We start from the raw sequence: 19,237 nt of genomic DNA, 5'->3' as shown, positions 1-19,237 counted from the left end.
CAATATCCTGAGAATCACCGAAAGAATTTTACCATGTCCATTCTGCTGTCTGTTTCTTCTTTTTTTATGCTAAATTTCTATTTTTGTCCCCAGAATAAGAATCTATCTTCGTGCTCTATTTGTTTATATACCCCCCGCGGGTTAGGGGGAAGAATTTAACCGATGCTCCCCAGCATGTCGTAAGAGGCGACTAACGGATTCTATTTCTCCTTTTACCCTTGTTAAGTGTTTCTTGTATAAAATATAGTCAATGTTTGTAAAGACTCAAGCAGTATGTAAGAAATGTTAAGTCCTTTGTACTGGAAACTTGCATTCTCCCAGTAAGGTCATATATTGTACTACGTTGCAAGCCGCCCCTGGAGCAATTTTTTGATTAGTGCTTTTGTGAACAAGAAACAATTAACAAGTGGCTCTATCCCATCTCCCCCCCTTTCCCCGTCGCGATATAACCTTCGTGGTAGAAAACGACGTAAAACACCAAATAAAGAAAGAAAGAAAGAATTTGTTTATATTTTTTCTGCCTTTTTTTCTTCCCCTCTTCTGTCCTTTCTTACCCCCCCCCCCCCCCCCACACTTTTCTCTTCTGCATTTTCATCCCGTGCTCATCTTCATATTTTTAGCCTCCAGTCTCACCTCTGCTTCCATTTTTAATTATTTTTTAAAAATCAGTTTTTCTGTGCACGCTCCGTTTTTCCCCCCTCGCCCTACGTTTTGGGGGCGGGTGGGTTGGGGTTATGCTTATACTTGTTCTTATTCCTCCATTTTGCTTCCGACTTTCCAATTTTATCTTTTTTCACTATCTCCCTTTACAGTATAAAATAATGAAAAATGAAATAAAAGTATTACCATTTTTTTACGAGACGATCGTATGCCATCGACAGTGCACAGCCAAAATCGCAGCTGAAAGGACTGCCCTCTCCGAAGACTGAAAGGACTGCCCTCTCCGAAGACTGAAAGGACTGCCCTCTCCGAAGACTGAAAGGACTGCCCTCTCCGAAGACTGAAAGGACTGCCCTCTCCGAAGACTGAAAGGACTGCCCTCTCCGAAGACTGAAAGGACTGCCCTCTCCGAAGACTGAAAGGACTGCCCTCTCCGAAGACTGAAAGGACTGCCCTCTCCGAAGACTGAAAGGACTGCCCTCTCCGAAGACTGAAAGGACTGCCCTCTCCGAAGACTGAAAGGACTGCCCTCTCCGAAGACTGAAAGGACTGCCCTCTCCGAAGACTGAAAGGACTGCCCTCTCCGAAGACTGAAAGGACTGCCCTCTCCGAAGACTGAAAGGACTGCCCTCTCCGAAGACTGAAAGGACTGCCCTCTCCGAAGACTGAAAGGACTGCCCTCTCCGAAGACTGAAAGAAAGAAACTTGAGAAATAAATAAAGAAATTAAGACAGATGGAAACTGAACACAGACGGACAGACAGACCGTGCAACCTGACAGACAGACAGACAGACTTACTCTCTCTCTCTCTCTCTCACACACACACACACACACACACACACACACACACACACACACACAGACACCCCCCCACCACACACGCACACACATACATACGCACACAAACACACACAAACAACAAAGACAATTAACGCAGATTACTTCTGCCAAACAAAACAACAAGTAGCAGTAGGTCCAAGTTGTACGAGGACTCATTGACTCAGAGACCACTGACAGAGCCCAACTCCGCTGTGCTGTGCGGACAGGCCATGGAGCACGGGCACCCCGCTGCTCGGCACAGGGCGGAGAGGTGTGAGGAAAAGTAGGACAGACCGCCACTCTCAGGCACCCATGGCGCTGCCGGCGGATCTATTTCCACCCTCTCCTGTGATTGGATGACACTGCGGCACGTGCTGTTTGCTGGTGGTGCTGTCCGGAGCCAACATCATGTGACTGAGGTGGGGGTGGGGGGTTGCGGTGCAAACGGAGTAGGGTCTAGCGATTGTATCTTGACTTTGCCGCCATTAAGTTGGCGACGACAACCCTAGCTGTGATAACGAGGGGAATAATAATAATAATAATAATAATAATAATAATAATAATAATAATAATAATAATAATAATAATAATAATAATAATCCGAATAGGTATTAGCTAGACGATTGTTGAGTTCTGAATACCCCCCGCGGGTTAGGGGGAGTCCCATATTGGTTGGGACGAGAAAGAATTTACCCGATGCTACCCAGCATGTCGTAAGAGGCGACTAACGGTTCTGTTTCTCCTTTTACCCTTGTTAAGTGTTTCTTGTATAGAATATAGTCAATGTTTGTAAAGATTTTAGTCAAGCAGTATGTAAGAAATGTTACGTCCTTTGTACTGGAAACTTGCATTCTCCCAGTAAGGTCATTATATTGTACTACGTTGCAAGCCCCTGGAGCAATTTTTTGATTAGTGCTTTTGTGAACAAGAAACAATTAACAAGTGGCTCTATCCCATCTCCCCCCTTTCCCCTATCCCATCTCCCCCTTTCCCCGTCGCGATATAACCTTGAATGGTTGAAAACGACGTTAAACACCAAATAAAGAAAGAAAGTTCTGAATGTTTTTTCTGCAATTTGATAAAACTCTCGGCTCAGTGCAACAATTGACTCTTTGACACCCCCCCCCCCCCCCCCGAGAATCATTATACAAACGTATGGTCCATAAATACACCATAGAAATGAGGGAGGAGGTTCGGTCCATCATGTAATGGAAAAGAATGAAAATAGTCTATCGTTTGAGAACACAAGATACAAACAAGTGTGCTAATGAAAGCAATTTCTAATATATTTATATCTTCTAAAAATCATAATACTCATTCGACGGTTTTGTTATACAATGATGGTGCTTGTTGTTATTGTATTTGCCACTGCTTCTCAGCTTTTGTTCAATATGCACTAAGAGAAAAAAAGAAAAAAAAGAAAAAAGACAACTTTGATTTGTTAGCAGTTTTCAATGAACAGAGAAAGGAGACACAGCTCGTCATTCGTCTTGCTAATCTCGACCACAGACACTGACATGATACTGAGTTAAGGTGGGGGGGGGGGGGGGGGGAGCTTAGTCAACCCCATCCTGGTGTCATATGTCGGTGATCTGGACCTACGGTTGAGGATCAGCTGAAAACATGTGGCTGCCAGTCCATCTAACTGGGTCCACCCTGTAAAGATCATGATGCTAATGGACACAACACTCATCCTAAACTCAATGACGTCACTGAAGCGCTGGACCGCACAAAAGCCAACCGTTATTACCAGTCAGCACTCTGATTCTACGAGGCAAACCCATCCCAGACATCATTAGTCTGGACATTATTACGGTCAACATTTAAAAGCTGCGGGGTCGGTTCAAAGATTGAAAGAAAACCACGGGTCGTTTGAAGCACCATCAGAAGCCGCTCGTCTCTTCAGTCAGTCTTGGCCGTCGTCTTTGCTTCGGCGGAGGCCATTTTGAATGCCAAGATGGCGGCGGTCTGGGCAAAAAGGCGGCGGCGATTAGAGGTCCAACAGCCACTATTGTTACACTGCTAACAGCTGCTATTAGCAGATACTCCTTGTAGCATCCTTCACAGCTGCCTGGGTCGCCGTCAAGCATGGGGACTGGGAGTAGTGTTGTGTGGAAAGGGGCGGGGCAATGGGGGGAATGGGAAGGGACACTGATCATCGCAGGAAGATAGCAATCAGTGAAGCCCCCTTTCTCTGCGGCGCGGCTCATTTGAAGGGATATTGGATAGGATGTGTGTTTTCCCACAATTAATTCTTTCTTCCACAAACTCCATGAACAATGACGACAACGAAGGAGGAAAAAATTGAACTTGAAGGGGCGTTTACAGGGAAAAGGGTAGTGTCACTAAAACAGGCACAAACACACAGACACATACCCGCGATTGGACGCACACACGCACAGATACAGAGATCCTAAGCCTTTTGTAATTCAGAACTATTAACGTTGATTTTGTTTTATATCAAGCCTTTACATTAGACGTAACTTGAGTGACGCAATTTCACTTGATTCTTCAGACCTTTGACCATGACATGTGTCAAGTGAGCAATGTATCCAGGGCAACTCAGAGGAAAGGGGCTACTTTTACGTTCTGCGATTAAGCACGCATCGACAAAACTGGCTTTTCGTTTTTTAAAATGATCAAGTGTATTATTTGAAAGAATTAAAAGTGAGTCATACCGCAGGATAGGTCACCTGCATATTTTAAATTCAAAAACTCGGGTCAGCTAGAGTCAGTCCTGATTGGTCAAATAGCCATTGGGACACTTAATTGATAATACATAAATATATATATGTAAACATGATGTGGTGTGAGCAAGAATAATAGTAAATATTCCTGTATTTATATATTTATTCATTTATTTACTTATGTTCTATTTCTAAGCAACAAAGTGACTGAGGTGAGATGAACAAAGTTTAAAACAAGTCGTGTAAGGCGAAATAACAACATTTTAGTCAAGCTGTCTAACTCACAAAGTGAAACTGAACGCATTGCATTTTTTCCGCAAGACCGTACACTCGTAGCATCGTCTGTCCACCGCTCGTGGCAAAGGCAGTGAAATTAACAATCCAGAAAAGCGCGGTAGCGGTTGCGCTGAGGAGGATAGCACGCTTTTCTATATCTCTATTCTTTTTAACTCTCTGAACGTGTTTTTAATCCAAACATATCATATCTATATGTTTTTTGAATCAGGAACGGACAAGGGATAAGATGAAATTGTTTTTAAATCGATTTCGGAAATTTAATTGTAATCATAATTTTTATATTTTTAATTTTCAGAGCTTGTTTTTAATCCGAATATAACATATTTATATGTTTTTTTAATCAAAAAATGATGAAGAATACGATAAACGTAATTTTGGATCGTTTGATAAAAAATAATTTTAATTACAATTTTCAGATTTTTAATGACCAAAGTCATTAATTAATTTTTAATCCTCCAAGCTGAAATGCAATACCAAAGTCCGGCCATCGTCGAAGATTGCTTGGCCAAAATTTCAATCAATTTGATTGAAAAATGAGGGTGTGACAGTGCCGCCTCAGTCTCTCTCTGTCTCTCTCTCTCTCTCTCTCTCTCTCTCTCTCTCTCTCTCTCTCTCTCTCTCTCTCTCTCTCTCTCTCTCTCTCTCTCTCTACCAGTTTGTATTTATAATTACCTGCATAGTATGCATTTGATTTTATGAATAACCACATATGTGCATAGTGCATAGTGCTTTTAGTTATGCGCTATAGAAATCTCCTTAATAAATATGTATGCTCTTCATGCCTCATCTTCATCATCATCATCATCATCATTATCATCATCATTATCGTCATCATCATCATCATCGTCATCTTTATTATCACGTGCTGAAGTTTTCCGACCTCCTTTTGTCGGTTAACTTTTTAACTTTTTGATTTTTAATTATTTAATTATATAAGTGTGCGTCTATGCGTCCCAAGGACAGATTGTAAGAAAAGGCGAAGCCTTAAATCTTAATCCTTGTTAAATAAAGTTCAATTCAATTCAATTCTCTCTCTCTACAGCACGAGCACAGCACTACACTGTAACAAAATAGAAACCCCGAAAAAAGGTGTCGAGAAGGAAGATGGCGGAATGTGCGTCCCCGCAGAGCAGGTGGTAAATATTTGATGAGTTTGCCTTCCACTCTGATCAATGAAGCAGACGACAGATTCCTAAGAACCCGGATGCTGCCCGGAGAGGCCACCGGAATAGCCCCGCACCAGAAGCAGCAGGCGGCAGACATTGGAAAGAAAATGGAAATTAGTTTTTTTAAAGTTTGGTACTTTTAATCGTGAACAATGATGTTGGTGCTTTTAGTAGGTGAATGAGAATTACTCGGGGTGTGGATGTAAAGACCATTTGATTGCTACCTGTTCCGTAATTTGTCGTTTCAGTCCGGGCCACGAGTACTGTGGGCCTGGTTGACTGCCTGGCTGATGACTGAGAGATCACATCACCGACTAATTAAGAGATTTACTGACAGATTAACGGCTTGATTCGTCAAAATGAAAAAAAAAATCATGCAATGTGACTTAGGATGGGGGGGGGGGGGGGGGGGACAGTGACATCAGTGTCGTGAGACCGATAGAGTACTTTGATCTGATGGTAACGGCGCCGGGCGAACACACGATCTGTATGTGACCGCAGAGCACCACATGCTTTTGAAACTTCCTAAAACGTGACAGACCTGAAACCCCAAAAATCACACATGCTGATCTTCCCATTTAAAAAAAACCAAAACATTTGCAACACAATTCCAGCACCGGAGTTTTTCAACTTTAGTGAATGAATTTCTTGTCATTGAGAAAGCAATATACTTGTGCAATTGTCAATAAGTTCTGAAATATTCTATATAGCCACGTCTACACCCCTCCTCCCTCCTCCTCCTTTCATAATGACCTTCTCAGTGACCTTCACCTCGAGCCTCTTCAGTTTTTCCGTAACAAGTGAACAATTATTGGTTTTAGACAAGCCTTATATGCGATTAATTCATCGATTTGTAACTGAAGGCAATAATTGGCCAAACCCAACATCGTTAATTCCTCTTGAAATAAGAGGGACAAGAATGAATCGCAGCACAGAGTCATAACATCCTAATCTAAAGCACAAGACAATATCATTAGGTCCCTTTAAGTCCGCCAACAGCTCCCCTGCTCCCCTCTCGCCCCTTCCATCCCGCTGTCAGAGAATTAGAGACAGATGCTTGCCCGCCATTGTTCTCTCTAGAGTGGCGCCACCCTCGCCCCAGGGGCGATAATTATGAAGGAACAAAAATACGAAGCGATCTTTAATCGGCACCAATTTTCATCTCCTCGCGATTAGCTAGCCAAGCGTCTCGGGCAAAGATTGAAATTTCATTTGCTAGTGATCCCAAGAGGAGTGGAAAAAAGAAGAGGATATTGAGGAAACATTATATCTTTGTCATGTGTCCTTCCTATCCAGCTGTTTTTGTTTGCTGCGTGGGAGTCCTCAGTCTCAAACGTGGGAGTCCTCTCTCAAACGTGGGAGTCCTCTCTCAAACGTGGGAGTCCTCTCTCAAACGTGGGAGTCCTCTCTCAAACGTCAGTGGGAGTCCTCTCTCAAACGTGGGAGTCCTCTCTCAAACGTGGGAGTCCTCAGTCCCAAACGTGGGAGTCCTCAGTCTCAAACGTGGGAGTCCTCAGTCTCAAACGTGGGAGTCCTCTCTCAAACGTGGGAGTCCTCTCTCAAACGTGGGAGTCCTCTCTCAAACGTATGCTGCAAAACGCTGATTTCAAAACAAAAAGAGAAGAAAGGGAAAGCTTATACATCAATCAATGCGTATGTTCATTAAAATTAAGATTTAAAAATGATTGCATTCATTGTGTTTCCTGAATCAAAAATATATAGATATGTCATGTTTACTCTAAAAACGTGCTCAACAATAAAGACAATCGGTTCTTCAAATTCGGTACTACGTTTACATGCTTAATTCGTCGACACGAGCGCGACCCTCTCGATTTTTAGGTTTCACCTAGCCAAGTCTTCTACATGTAGTCTCAGTGATAATGTTTTAGGCTTCAACAACTAGCCAAGTGTATACTACATGAAGTCTCGGTGATGATGTTTTAGGTTTCAACAACTAGCCAAGTGTATACTACATGAAGTCTCGGTGATGTTTTAGGTTTCAACAACTAGCCAAGTGTATACTACATGAAGTCTCGCTGATGATGTTTTAGGTTTCAACAACTAGCCAAGTGTATACTACATGAAGTCTCGGTGATGATGTTTTAGGTTTCAACAACTAGCCAAGTGTATACTACATGAAGTCTCGGTGATGATGTTTTAGGTTTCAACAACTAGCCAAGTGTATACTACATGTAGTCTCGGTGATGTTTTAGGTTTCAACAACTAGCCAAGTGTATACTACATGAAGTCTCGGTGATGATGTTTTAGGTTTCAACAACTAGCCAAGTGTATACTACATGTAGTCTCGGTGATGTTTTAGGTTTCAACAACTAGCCAAGTGTACTTCATGTAGTCTCGGTGATGATGTTTTAGGTTTCAACAACTAGCCAAGTTAAGTGTATACTACATATAGTCTCGGTGATGATGTTTTAGGTTTCAACAACTAGCCAAGTGTATACTACATGAAGTCTCGGTGATGATGTTTTAGGTTTCAACAACTAGCCAAGTGTATACTACATGTAGTCTCGGTGATGATGTTTTAGGTTTCAACAACTAGCCAAGTTAAGTGTATACTACATGAAGTCTCGGTGATGATGTTTTAGGTTTCAACAACTAGCCAAGTGTATACTACATGAAGTCTCGGTGATGATGTTTTAGGTTTCAACAACTAGCCAAGTGTATACTACATGAAGTCTCGGTGATGATGTTTTAGGTTTCAACAACTAGCCAAGTGTATACTACATGAAGTCTCGGTGATGATGTTTTAGGTTTCAACAACTAGCCAAGTGTATACTACATGAAGTCTCGGTGATGATGTTTTAGGTTTCAACAACTAGCCAAGTGTATACTACATGAAGTCTCGGTGATGATGTTTTAGGTTTCAACAACTAGCCAAGTGTATACTACATGAAGTCTCGGTGATGATGTTTTAGGTTTCAACAACTAGCCAAGTGTATACTACATGAAGTCTCGGTGATGATGTTTTAGGTTTCAACAACTAGCCAAGTGTATACTACATGAAGTCTCGGTGATGATGTTTTAGGTTTCAACAACTAGCCAAGTGTACTACATGTTGTCTCGGTGATAATGTTTTAGGTTTCAACAACTAGCCAAGTGTATACTACATGAAGTCTCGGTGATGATGTTTTAGGTTTCAACAACTAGCCAAGTGTACTACATGTTGTCTCGGTGATAATGTTTTAAGTTTCAACAACTAGCCAAGTGTATACTACATGTAGTCTCGGTGATGTTTTAGGTTTCAACAACTAGCCAAGTGTATACTACATGAAGTCTCGCTGATGATGTTTTAGGTTTCAACAACTAGCCAAGTGTATACTACATGTAGTCTTGGTGATGTTTTAGGTTTCAACAACCAGCCAAGTGTATACTACATGAAGTCTCGGTGATGTTTTAGGTTTCAACAACTAGCCAAGTGTATACTACATGAAGTCTCGCTGATGATGTTTTAGGTTTTAACAACTAGCCAAGTGTATACTACATGTAGTCTCGGTGATGATGTTTTAGGTTTCAACAACTAGCCAAGTGTATACTACATGTAGTCTCGGTGATGATGTTTTAGGTTTCAACAACTAGCCAAGTGTATACTACATGTAGTCTCGGTGATGATGTTTTAGGTTTCAACAACTAGCCAAGTTAAGTGTATACTACATGAAGTCTCGGTGATGATGTTTTAGGTTTCAACAACTAGCCAAGTGTATACTACATGAAGTTTCGGTGATGATGTTTTAGGTTTCAACAACTAGCCAAGTGTATACTACATGAAGTCTCGGTGATGATGTTTTAGGTTTCAACAACTAGCCAAGTGTATACTACATGAAGTCTCGGTGATGATGTTTTAGGTTTCAACAACTAGCCAAGTGTATACTACATGAAGTCTCGGTGATGATGTTTTAGGTTTCAACAACTTACTAGCCAAGTGTATACTACATGAAGTCTCGGTGATGACGTTTTAGGTTTCAACAACTAGCCAAGTGTACTTCATGTAGTCTCGGTGATGATGTTTTGGGTTTCAACAACTAGCCAAGTGTATACTACAAAAATGTGAATGAATGCAAATGCGTTAGTACGCTATCATACAGGAACAAACAACTCCAAATGTAGGTTCCCTCCACTGTATTATACAGTTACAATAAACATACACACAAATACACACAATCATGAACATAAATGTTAGGCAGTATTAAATAATTGGGTACTCACAGGTTTGGATGCAAAAACAAAGCGAGATTACAATCCCGTGCACAATTTCACTAACAAAACTCTCTACCCTTCACTTATGTAGAGAAATACACAAACAGTCCGTGAACTCACAGGCACACGATATCTACTTTACTGGTATCGAATCACGGCTCGTGTGTAGTCAGAAAAAAACAGTTACAGTTCATATTCCGGCAGACTCAAATCACCGTCTGCTCTGCCTACTAAACACTCATTATATCTTATGTAATTAAGATCTTATAGACATATTTTAACTCTGTTCATACACAGAATTACACAGCGTCTATATAGCTATGGCCGTTCACTAGGAAATGTATCTGAATGCTAATTCCTTCCACTGGCGACCTCGGTCTACTCAGTTCCTTTCGTCCTGTGACCTCTATGGTCCAACCATACGGACAACCATAACCTTGCAATAACTTCGCGAAATCCCGTCGAATTTCAGCTATGCTGGTCTAGAGTTACGATACTTCGGCGGCTTCTCAGATCCGTCACCCTTGTCATCTGGACACTATCTCCCTCTCAGACCGGTTATACGACGCACTGCAAAAAATAAATAGCGGACATCTTGTCTTAGATATCTGTCTGCTATGTTTACAGTTTACAGTGTTAGTCGATTCAACTTATGCGATAAACACTCTAGCGATATTCGAATGCTTATTCCATTTACCTGTTTTAAAAGTGCTTTCCTGTCGCATCTATCCGGGCTTTCTTCCTCCCGGCCGATTACTTGGACAACCCCTTAATGTCCAAGGACAGGGGTAAAGTGACAATACCCTATGATAGTATCTGCGATTTACAACATCAACTATTCCCGGTCAGTGAGCTGAACTCACAGTGCGTGCAACACACTTTGCTATGTCACGCTATATCTCTGGTTAGCGCTCTAAAAGCGTGGAGGATATCACTGTCAAACTTTGCCTGTTACAGTGTTATTCGTGATTTCGGCTTCACAAAAAAGTCTCGGTGATGATGTTTTAGGTTCAGACCGACAGTTTGAATAAACGTTTTTACATCGCTTCACGCGACTTGTTTTGTTGTTTTTGTTTTTTGTTTGCGGACATCTGTCTCTCTCTGTCACCCCCTCTCTCTCTCTCTCCCACTGTCTGTCTGTCTCTGTCTGTCTCTGTCTCTGTCTCTTTGTCTCTGTCTCTTTGTCTCTGTCTGTCTCTGTCTGTCTCTCTGTCCCCCTCTCTTCAGATGTGTTTCTGTAAATGATTATGGCTTTAAAAGTAAGATGGCTAATCTTTATACGAACATCATATGAAAATGTCATAAACATCTCGTTTTGCCTTTTTTGTAATTTCTCAGACGGATTGGCAGTGCTCCACCTGTGAAGGTGGTGAGCTTACAATAAAATCACCCACATGCAAAATGCTAACGACCATTCCGGACATTCAGGGAAAGATTTCTAACAATATCTTAAAACTCCTTGACGGAGTAGTCAAAAAACTGCACTGAGCTATGCAAGGGTCAACATTTTTAGAAACAGACCGTGTGTAGAGATTGGAACAGTGAGCTATGCAAGGGTCACATTTGTAGAAACAGACCTACCGTGTGTCTAGAGTGGAACACTGAGAGGAAAGCTGGGTACATAGCTCAGAGAGATAGAGGGAGAGAGACTGGAGTGTGTGTGTGTGTGTGTGTGTGTGTGTGTGTGTGTGTCAGTCAGTGTGTGCGGTGCGGCGTGTGCCGTGTGCAGACAGACAGACAGAGTGACAGAGACAGACAGAGACAAACAAAGGCAGAGACAGAGAGAGACAGGGCGTTCCATTCATTCTGCTTTACACTCCAAACTCCCAAAGAGGATTAGGGACGGGGCAGGCTCTCTGGGAGTTGTAAGCTGCTTTCCCAAAACAAAATGGCGGCAGGACAAGTGTAACCGGATACCGCGGTGCACGACGGGGCGGGGCGTTAAGAACCACTTCCTGTCACACATCCGTAAATCAAAAGCTTGGGCTTACGCGAAACGGGGAAATGTGAGGCTTAGAGCTTTGCGGCAAGACAACTAAAAGAAAGGGGAAAAAAGAAATAAAAATGAAAGAAATATAAAAAGAAGAATAAAGACAACATCAAGCTATAGTCTCCAAGAGCAAAACGAATTTTGATTAAAAACGCATTCCCGTCATTACTTATTTCTTAGCATACGCCAAAGTAAACTTAAGTGCAGCAAAGGAAGGTCTACTCAACATAACTAAAATAAAATCTTCAAAAATTGAACTAAACTAAAGCGAACCGTACTCAAGTGAACCTGACTTTGGCGATCAACAACGACGAAGAAGATACAGATAAACAAACAGGACAGAGGAAAAAAAACATCAACACATCGAAACACCTCTTTTTAGATTTGGTAATTGTGTTTAAATATTCTTTTATTTGTTGTAGCTGCTTCTTCTGAAAGCTCACATCATCAAGTTGAACAAAACGACAAGAAAAACGAAATTAACACCAACACCAAAAGCAGCAGCAGCGCCATCGGTAAGACGGTGCGCAGAACAAGTAATGTTAAATAATTAATTTTCATCGGCATTGCGAATTAGAGCTGGGTTTTTTTCATAAGAAAAGGTACTGTTGAAAAGCCAATGGAAAGCCAGACTGACTGCAGCTCCAAGTGAGACACTACACTCGCTCACTATCTCACTCACTCATGCAGGCACGCACGCGCTCGCACACACACACACACACACACACACACACACACACACACACACACACACACACACTCACACACACACACTCACACACACATACACACACGCACAAACACACACACACACACACACACACACACACACACACGCATACACACACACCGAACACACTCGTCACTGTTTTCGAGTGAATTTAATATCAATCATGATTACACGCATGTACAAACCAAATGTTGCATCAATAAATGTGACAATTGCATTCTTATCATTACCAGTATTGCACATCGGAATCCACAGTACAAAACAGCGCCAAAATTAAAAGAAAGATAAAGTGTAAAAAAAAAATAAAACAATAAATAAAGAGCAAAACATCATTTGATTTGTAAACAGCTGGCAATCATGACGTTTTGAAGTATTTCGTAGAATTAGTGAATGGAAAATGAACAAGCGTATTTCAGAGAATGTTGAGAAGAACAGTATATAATATATAATCATTATGTGTCTCAACGGAATGTATCTATATCTATGGAATAAAATCATGAAGCTTTCACGTCTAGTGGGAGCCCAGACCCACACTTCGACACGGGGCTCTAAAATCTCCCATGTTACTCAAAGAACATGCTGATTTTTAGATTTTTTTTTTAGTTCAACCACAGACCGATAACACCCCCCCCCCCCACCTCCCCTTCACCCAAATTGTCTCAAAAGGTTAGCACGAATCTTGAGAATAGGTCCTATGGCTTTAAATTATAGGGGGGGGGGGGGGGGTAACATGGAGCGGGGAGAGGGAACGCATTTCATAACTAAACGAAAAACAAATGGTGAAACTTGTTGTAGTGGTTGTAAAAAATCCAAAAAAACAACAACAACAACCCCAAAACAACAATACATCTACCATGTGTCATCAAAGCAACAACACATCTACCATGTGTCATCAGAAGATTGGTGAACCATCGTCTTGCATTTTTATCCGCTGAAGTTATTTAATAATTACCTAGCACAAAACATTAATTCTCACTGCTTGCAGCAAATTTCCTGTAACTATCATTGCCACGAACTAAACCCCCCAAAAGTTAAAACATAGCTGTCTACTGATCACAATTAATGTAGTAGAAACAAGGCGGCATATATAATACAAATATGGGACCAAACCCCGGACTGCTGGAATGTATAGTGCTATATGTCTTATGTAGAAACAATGTCCTGCCTGTATTATTGTTATGTACCACGCCTGAATTTCTCTATGAGATAATAAAGTATTCTTATTCTTATTCTTATTCTTATTCTTATTCTTATTCTTATAGCCAGCAACATCATGCAAAACCAAAACGCAGCTTCGGAATTCTTGAAGACGCTTTTTATAAATAAATCTTTTAACATTTTTATTTTATTTTTTACCAACAATCAAAACAGTATGGTCAAAAGAAAGAATAGCAATAATGAAAACCATTGGAATTATAAAATGCAGCCAGAATGCGGGTCATATTGCACAAATTCTTTGTGGAAAGAAGGACAGAGAGAAAGAAAGAAACAAAGAAAGGAACAAAACACATCATCAGGCGTAACACGGGACTGTACACTGTCACTTTACAAACAGTCAGCATCATTTGCGTCTGCGATTCGACACACGCACACACGCACGCACACACACATACACACAGACACGCACGCACGCACGCACACACACACACATACACACACACACACCCACACACTCACACTCACACACACACAGATACCTTTTTTAGACAATAATTTACAACGTGTATTTCCACTGTGCCCATCCTGACGCAGTCAAAAACGATAATATCAAATGACACAAATATCATCGACACGGAACATCTAAACAACCAGACAAAGTGTTTGTTCATTTTCCTTGAAGTAGCACTCACAAAATCAAAGTCAGTTCGAAACTCCACAGCAGAAGAATCACAGCAACACTAATAAAACGCTCATTTCTTAAAACAATTCAACCCAATATAATAGAAATTACCACACAAAAAATGTGTGTGACGGCTTATACAGCATTTCATGTACAATGTGAAGTCCTCGGCAATGGTTGACACATCGTCATATCATCGTTACCATGACGACTTCTCACGGTGTCAAATCGAAAAATAACATGTAAACTGTCAAGTGGCTGATAACTGTCAATCTTTTACCGTCTACAGTCAAATAACGTTGAATAAAACACGGCGCCAAAACCGCCCTCCCCACTCACACCAAAAATAAAAACAAAATTGGAATTAGAAGGAGAAATGAAAGAAGACAAAGAACCCGGAGATGTAGTATAAAGACAGGAAGGGAGGGGAAGAGGAGGGGGAGGGGGAGGCGGCGAGGGGGGGGGGGGGGAATGTAAAAGCTTTAGTGGTGACAAACAGAAAACTCTTCATTGACCTTTCAAAATACACCAAGATGCAAATCAAATAAAACGGCATTTTTCCTTCACAAAGTGACTTCATGCATTTGTGAAACGATTCTAAATTGCGAAATTAAATTAATTGTATATTAAAAAAAAAACCAGCCTATCTATCAAATGACACCCATTCGTTTAATCATTTGTTAAAATACCGTTCATTTAATGTGAAAACTAATCTTACTTAGTTTCTTCTTGCTAATGAAATTCAATTAGACTGAAACAAAATTGTCAGGATTTAATTTCAGTGCAATTACAAAATTACTATCCGTTTTAACTTTCAAAAGAAAAAAAAACCCATAATAGTACGAAACATATATATAGTGCAACATTTTAGAAGTTCCATTAAATCTGACGGTTCAGTTCTAAAAGTAGGAAAAGGACAGAGAAAGGGGGGAAGACGTAATAAATATTAAAAGTCCTACAGGCACACAAGGTTAAATCTATTAAGGACTAGCCTGAGAAATGGGTGATATGATAGGTAAAAGGGGGGGAAGACAGCGGAGCTGGGGTGATATGATAGGTAAAAGGGGGAAGACAGCGGAGCTGGGGTGATATGCGTAGAGTGGGGGAGGGCCTGGGTTGGTTGTTGGGTTCAAAAATAGGAGAAAAGCAAAGCAAAATAGAATCAGACATTTCACTTAGGTTGAGAAAAAAACAATCTAACACCCCCCCTCCCCCCGCCAACAAAACAAGAAAAACAGACAAAGCCAAAAGCAAAGAAGAAGGCGGTAGTGGAGACAGTCGCTCCTTATTTTTGGAAAAAAAGATAATTTCACATTTTCTCGTGTGAGCGCACACCACACTCCAATAAGTACAAGCCGTTAAGTATTCGCTGAATGACTGACTGTGCACAAACAATAAGTACAAGCCGTTAAGTATTCGCTGAATGACTCACTGTGCAAAAACAATAAGTACACGCCGTTAAGTATTCGCTGAATGACTTACTGTGCACAAACAATAAGTACACGCCGTTAAGTATTCGCTGAATGACTCACTGTGCACAAACAATAAGTACAAGCCGTTAAGTATTCGCTGAATGACTCACTGTGCACAAACAATAAGTACAAGCCGTTAAGTATTCGCTGAATGACTTACTGTGCAAACACAATAAGAGAAGGTCGTCTGCTTTCATGGTCCCAAGATGTCGCCACGCACACGCCACAATATCCCCGGCCAGTAGGAATAGATTAATGTAGGTATTAGCAACAAAGGAGCTTTTGCCCAGAGTATGTGCAACAAACACACTATCCCCCACAAACCCTACGCAGCAAACTGGAATTAAAACAACATCAACAACAACATAGCAACATAAGTGTTAAACTTGTTGCCGTTTCTTGCATGGGTGAGTAGAAACAATGTAATGTTTACTGTTGGGATCGTGGTTGTTTTTTTCTCCAAAACTGTCCCGCATCAGGTAACACAAAACAGAACACTTTCATTTTGAGATAAACTTCACACGTTCATTGTTCGTCCTGTTTCATCATATACCATCGGTAAGAGTTGAACTAATGATTCACCTTGTTTCACCATACATCATCGGTAAAGGTTGAACCACTGACTAACACAGTTTCATCGGATCCTCGGTGAAAGTTGAACTGAGGAAGAGAAGGGTGTTATTCGTTTTCAACCACGAAAACATTGAGTGAAAATAGAAGCCGTCACACAAGGGAAACATATTGTTCAGTCTTTGTGTGTGTCCATATCCACACCATTTCGCTGACTTGTTATGCAAAGATTGAAAACACAGACGTTTGGTTCCTGCACTGCTTGGCGGAGTGTTGTGTCTTGACGTTGATACGAGGTTACAATGTTTGTCAACGATTTTGGGGAAAGGTCACAGCACGTTAGTAATTTACTCAAAGCAGGTCAGATGATGACAGCAACTCACTCAAGTCAGCTCACATGGCATCCGATGACGTCAGCAACTCACTCAAGTCAGGTCATATGACATCAGATGACGTCAGCAACCCACTCAACGCAGGTCACATGACATCAGATGACGTCAGCAACTCACTCAAGTCAGGTCATATAACATCAGATGACGTCAGCAACTCACTCAAGTCAGCTCACATGACATCCGATGACGTCAGTAACTCACTCAGGTCAAGTCAGATGAAGACAACTCACTCAAGTCAGGTCAGATGACGTCAGCAACTCACTCAAGTCAGGTCAGATGACGACAGCAACTCACTCAAGTCAGGTCAAACAAGGAACGTATAGCAAGTGTAACAGGTCAGGTCAGTGATGACCCATGCTGGACGCCGAGAACTTCATCCGCTTCTGCTTCTGTCGCTGGTTGCAGAACCAGACGCGCACCACGTTCTTCTTCAGTTCCAACTTCTCCGCGATCTGCGCGATCTTCTCGCCCGACGGTCGCGGCTGCACGGCGAAGTAGGCCTCCAGACTCCGCTTCTCCGGCGCAGCGATGCTCGTGCGCTTCCTCTTTTTCTCGCCGTCCGCGCCGATCTCCGCCTTCCTCTCGCGGGCCTGACGCTCAGCCTCCTCCAGCCAGGCCATCAGGATGGGCTTCAAGGCGATCATGTTGTTGTGCGACAGCGTCAGGGACTCGAACCTGCAAGTTAAAGGAGTCGGTTTGAGCATAATGTGTTGAGAACAACATAGGGTCACATTGGTTTCATTGTGCGTGTGTCTGTGTGTGTCTGATTTAGCTGTGTATTGTGTTAGCTTAAAAATGCCCTATGAGGCTATGGGCCTAAAGCTGAATAACACCTTAAAACCTTGATACAACAGAGTCACATGGGAAGATTCTTGTTTTGATATTCGTGTTTTATGTATTAATTATTATGTTTGCTATCGTCTTACAAAGTAAACAATGTGCCGTTGCCTAACCTTGAATCAATACAGTGTTTACGATTGTAACATTGCCGTTCTGCAAATCAAAAAACTGTAGGTGATTGCACTATTGGTTAATTGACTAACAAGTGTTTAACGACGTGTCAAATACCATCGTGCGGAATGTGTTATTTGGCTTTTCAGGCTTTCCTTGGCTTTTATTTCATGGCACTACGATAGCACTGTTAACATTACCATGAATGATAATAGTGTCGGAAGATGTTAACATTACCATCAATGATAATTGTGTCGGAAGATGTTAACTGTACTCGGCCGAACACCAACTGTGAAGGTATAAAGCTGAATTTATCATCCTTCCCCTGCACACCCCCCCCCCTCCCCTGCCCCGAACACCCTCCCCCCAAAAAAAACAACCCCACCCCTACCAAACAAAACATAAAAACAAACGCAAAACACAACCATAAAAAAAACACCCAAAAGGCAAAACCAAATCCAAGTCCCAAAAAAACGGACAACCACTCCCCCCTCCCTTCAAAAAGCAAGCCCACACACCTGCATATGGTGGACTGAGAGAGGCATCCCACGCCGGGGATCTTGAGGTTGGCCAGGGCGGACCCCACGTCAGCCTGCGTGACGCCCAGCTTGATTCGCCTCTGCTTAAATCGCTCCGCGAACATCTCCAGCTCGCGGGGGTCGCAGTCCCCGTCGTGAACACCTGGGTGGTGGGGGTGCGGGTGGTGAGGGTGGTGGTGATGGTGGGGGTGGGCGCCGTGCGGGTGGTGTGGGTGGTGGGGGTGCATGTTGACGGGGTGGTTGGGGGGCAGGCCGGTGTGGGGGTTGACGGCCGCCGGGTGCGCGGCGCTGTACATGTTGGCGTACATCTGGTGGTGGACGGGCGAGTGGGGCGCGTGCCCGTGAGAAGCGGAGGACACGGACACGTTGGGGTGGTGGGGGTGGGGCTCAGCCATGGAGGCCACGGGGCCAAGCGGCATGCCCGGGGGGTTGCTGGGCGTCAGGGGTTCGAACATGGAGTCGGTGGGGGGCCCGAAGGAAGGGTGGTGGTGGTGGTGCATGGGGGGCATCTGGCCCCGTGGTGGGCCCCCGTGACTGACGGTGAAGTCGGGCGTGTGCCCGTAGAGCCCCTCGGGCTTCATCAGCTGATGTCCACCGCCGGGTTTGCCCATGTCCACCACGCCCATCGCCTCGGCTCGGGCCAGCAAGCCATCGTCCAGCCCGGAGAAAAAGTTGCCCTGAAACACACAGTATTTGGACGTGTTTATGTAAGGTCACAGAGAATTTGCGAATGGCTAAGGTCACGTTAATACTCAAGACGACGTGTTTGAAAGGTATTTCTACAGAATTTCCAAGAGTAACGCAGCTCTGGAAGGATTCTTCGAGAGAATGACGTAATCACATTAAACGGTAAGCTGTGCGATAACATGATATTCTAAGGACTTTGAGAACAGCCTCGATCGTAGTAATATG

At 42.6% G+C, this 19,237-nt stretch overlaps 1 protein-coding gene across 1 annotated transcript in view; it reads right to left on the bottom strand.

Moving 5' to 3' along the window:
* Positions 1–15,407: 15,407 nt before the first annotated feature.
* Positions 15,408–19,237, bottom strand: part of LOC138969569 (POU domain, class 4, transcription factor 3-like) — a 16,440-nt gene continuing 12,610 nt past the window's right edge. The window contains exons 2-4 of the mRNA XM_070342408.1: positions 18,572–19,002; positions 18,305–18,496; positions 15,408–17,510 (exon numbers count right to left, since the gene is read on the bottom strand). Of these exons, the coding sequence (XP_070198509.1) occupies positions 17,177–17,510; positions 18,305–18,496; positions 18,572–19,002 (957 nt within the window). The 3' untranslated portion in view covers positions 15,408–17,176. The remainder of the gene's footprint in view (positions 17,511–18,304; positions 18,497–18,571; positions 19,003–19,237) is intronic.

The sequence above is a fragment of the Littorina saxatilis genome, linkage group LG6, assembly GCF_037325665.1.
Source record: "Littorina saxatilis isolate snail1 linkage group LG6, US_GU_Lsax_2.0, whole genome shotgun sequence".
In the NCBI taxonomy this organism is placed as follows: Eukaryota; Metazoa; Mollusca; class Gastropoda; order Littorinimorpha; family Littorinidae; genus Littorina; species Littorina saxatilis.
This window is presented reverse-complemented; position numbering and strand designations above follow the sequence as displayed.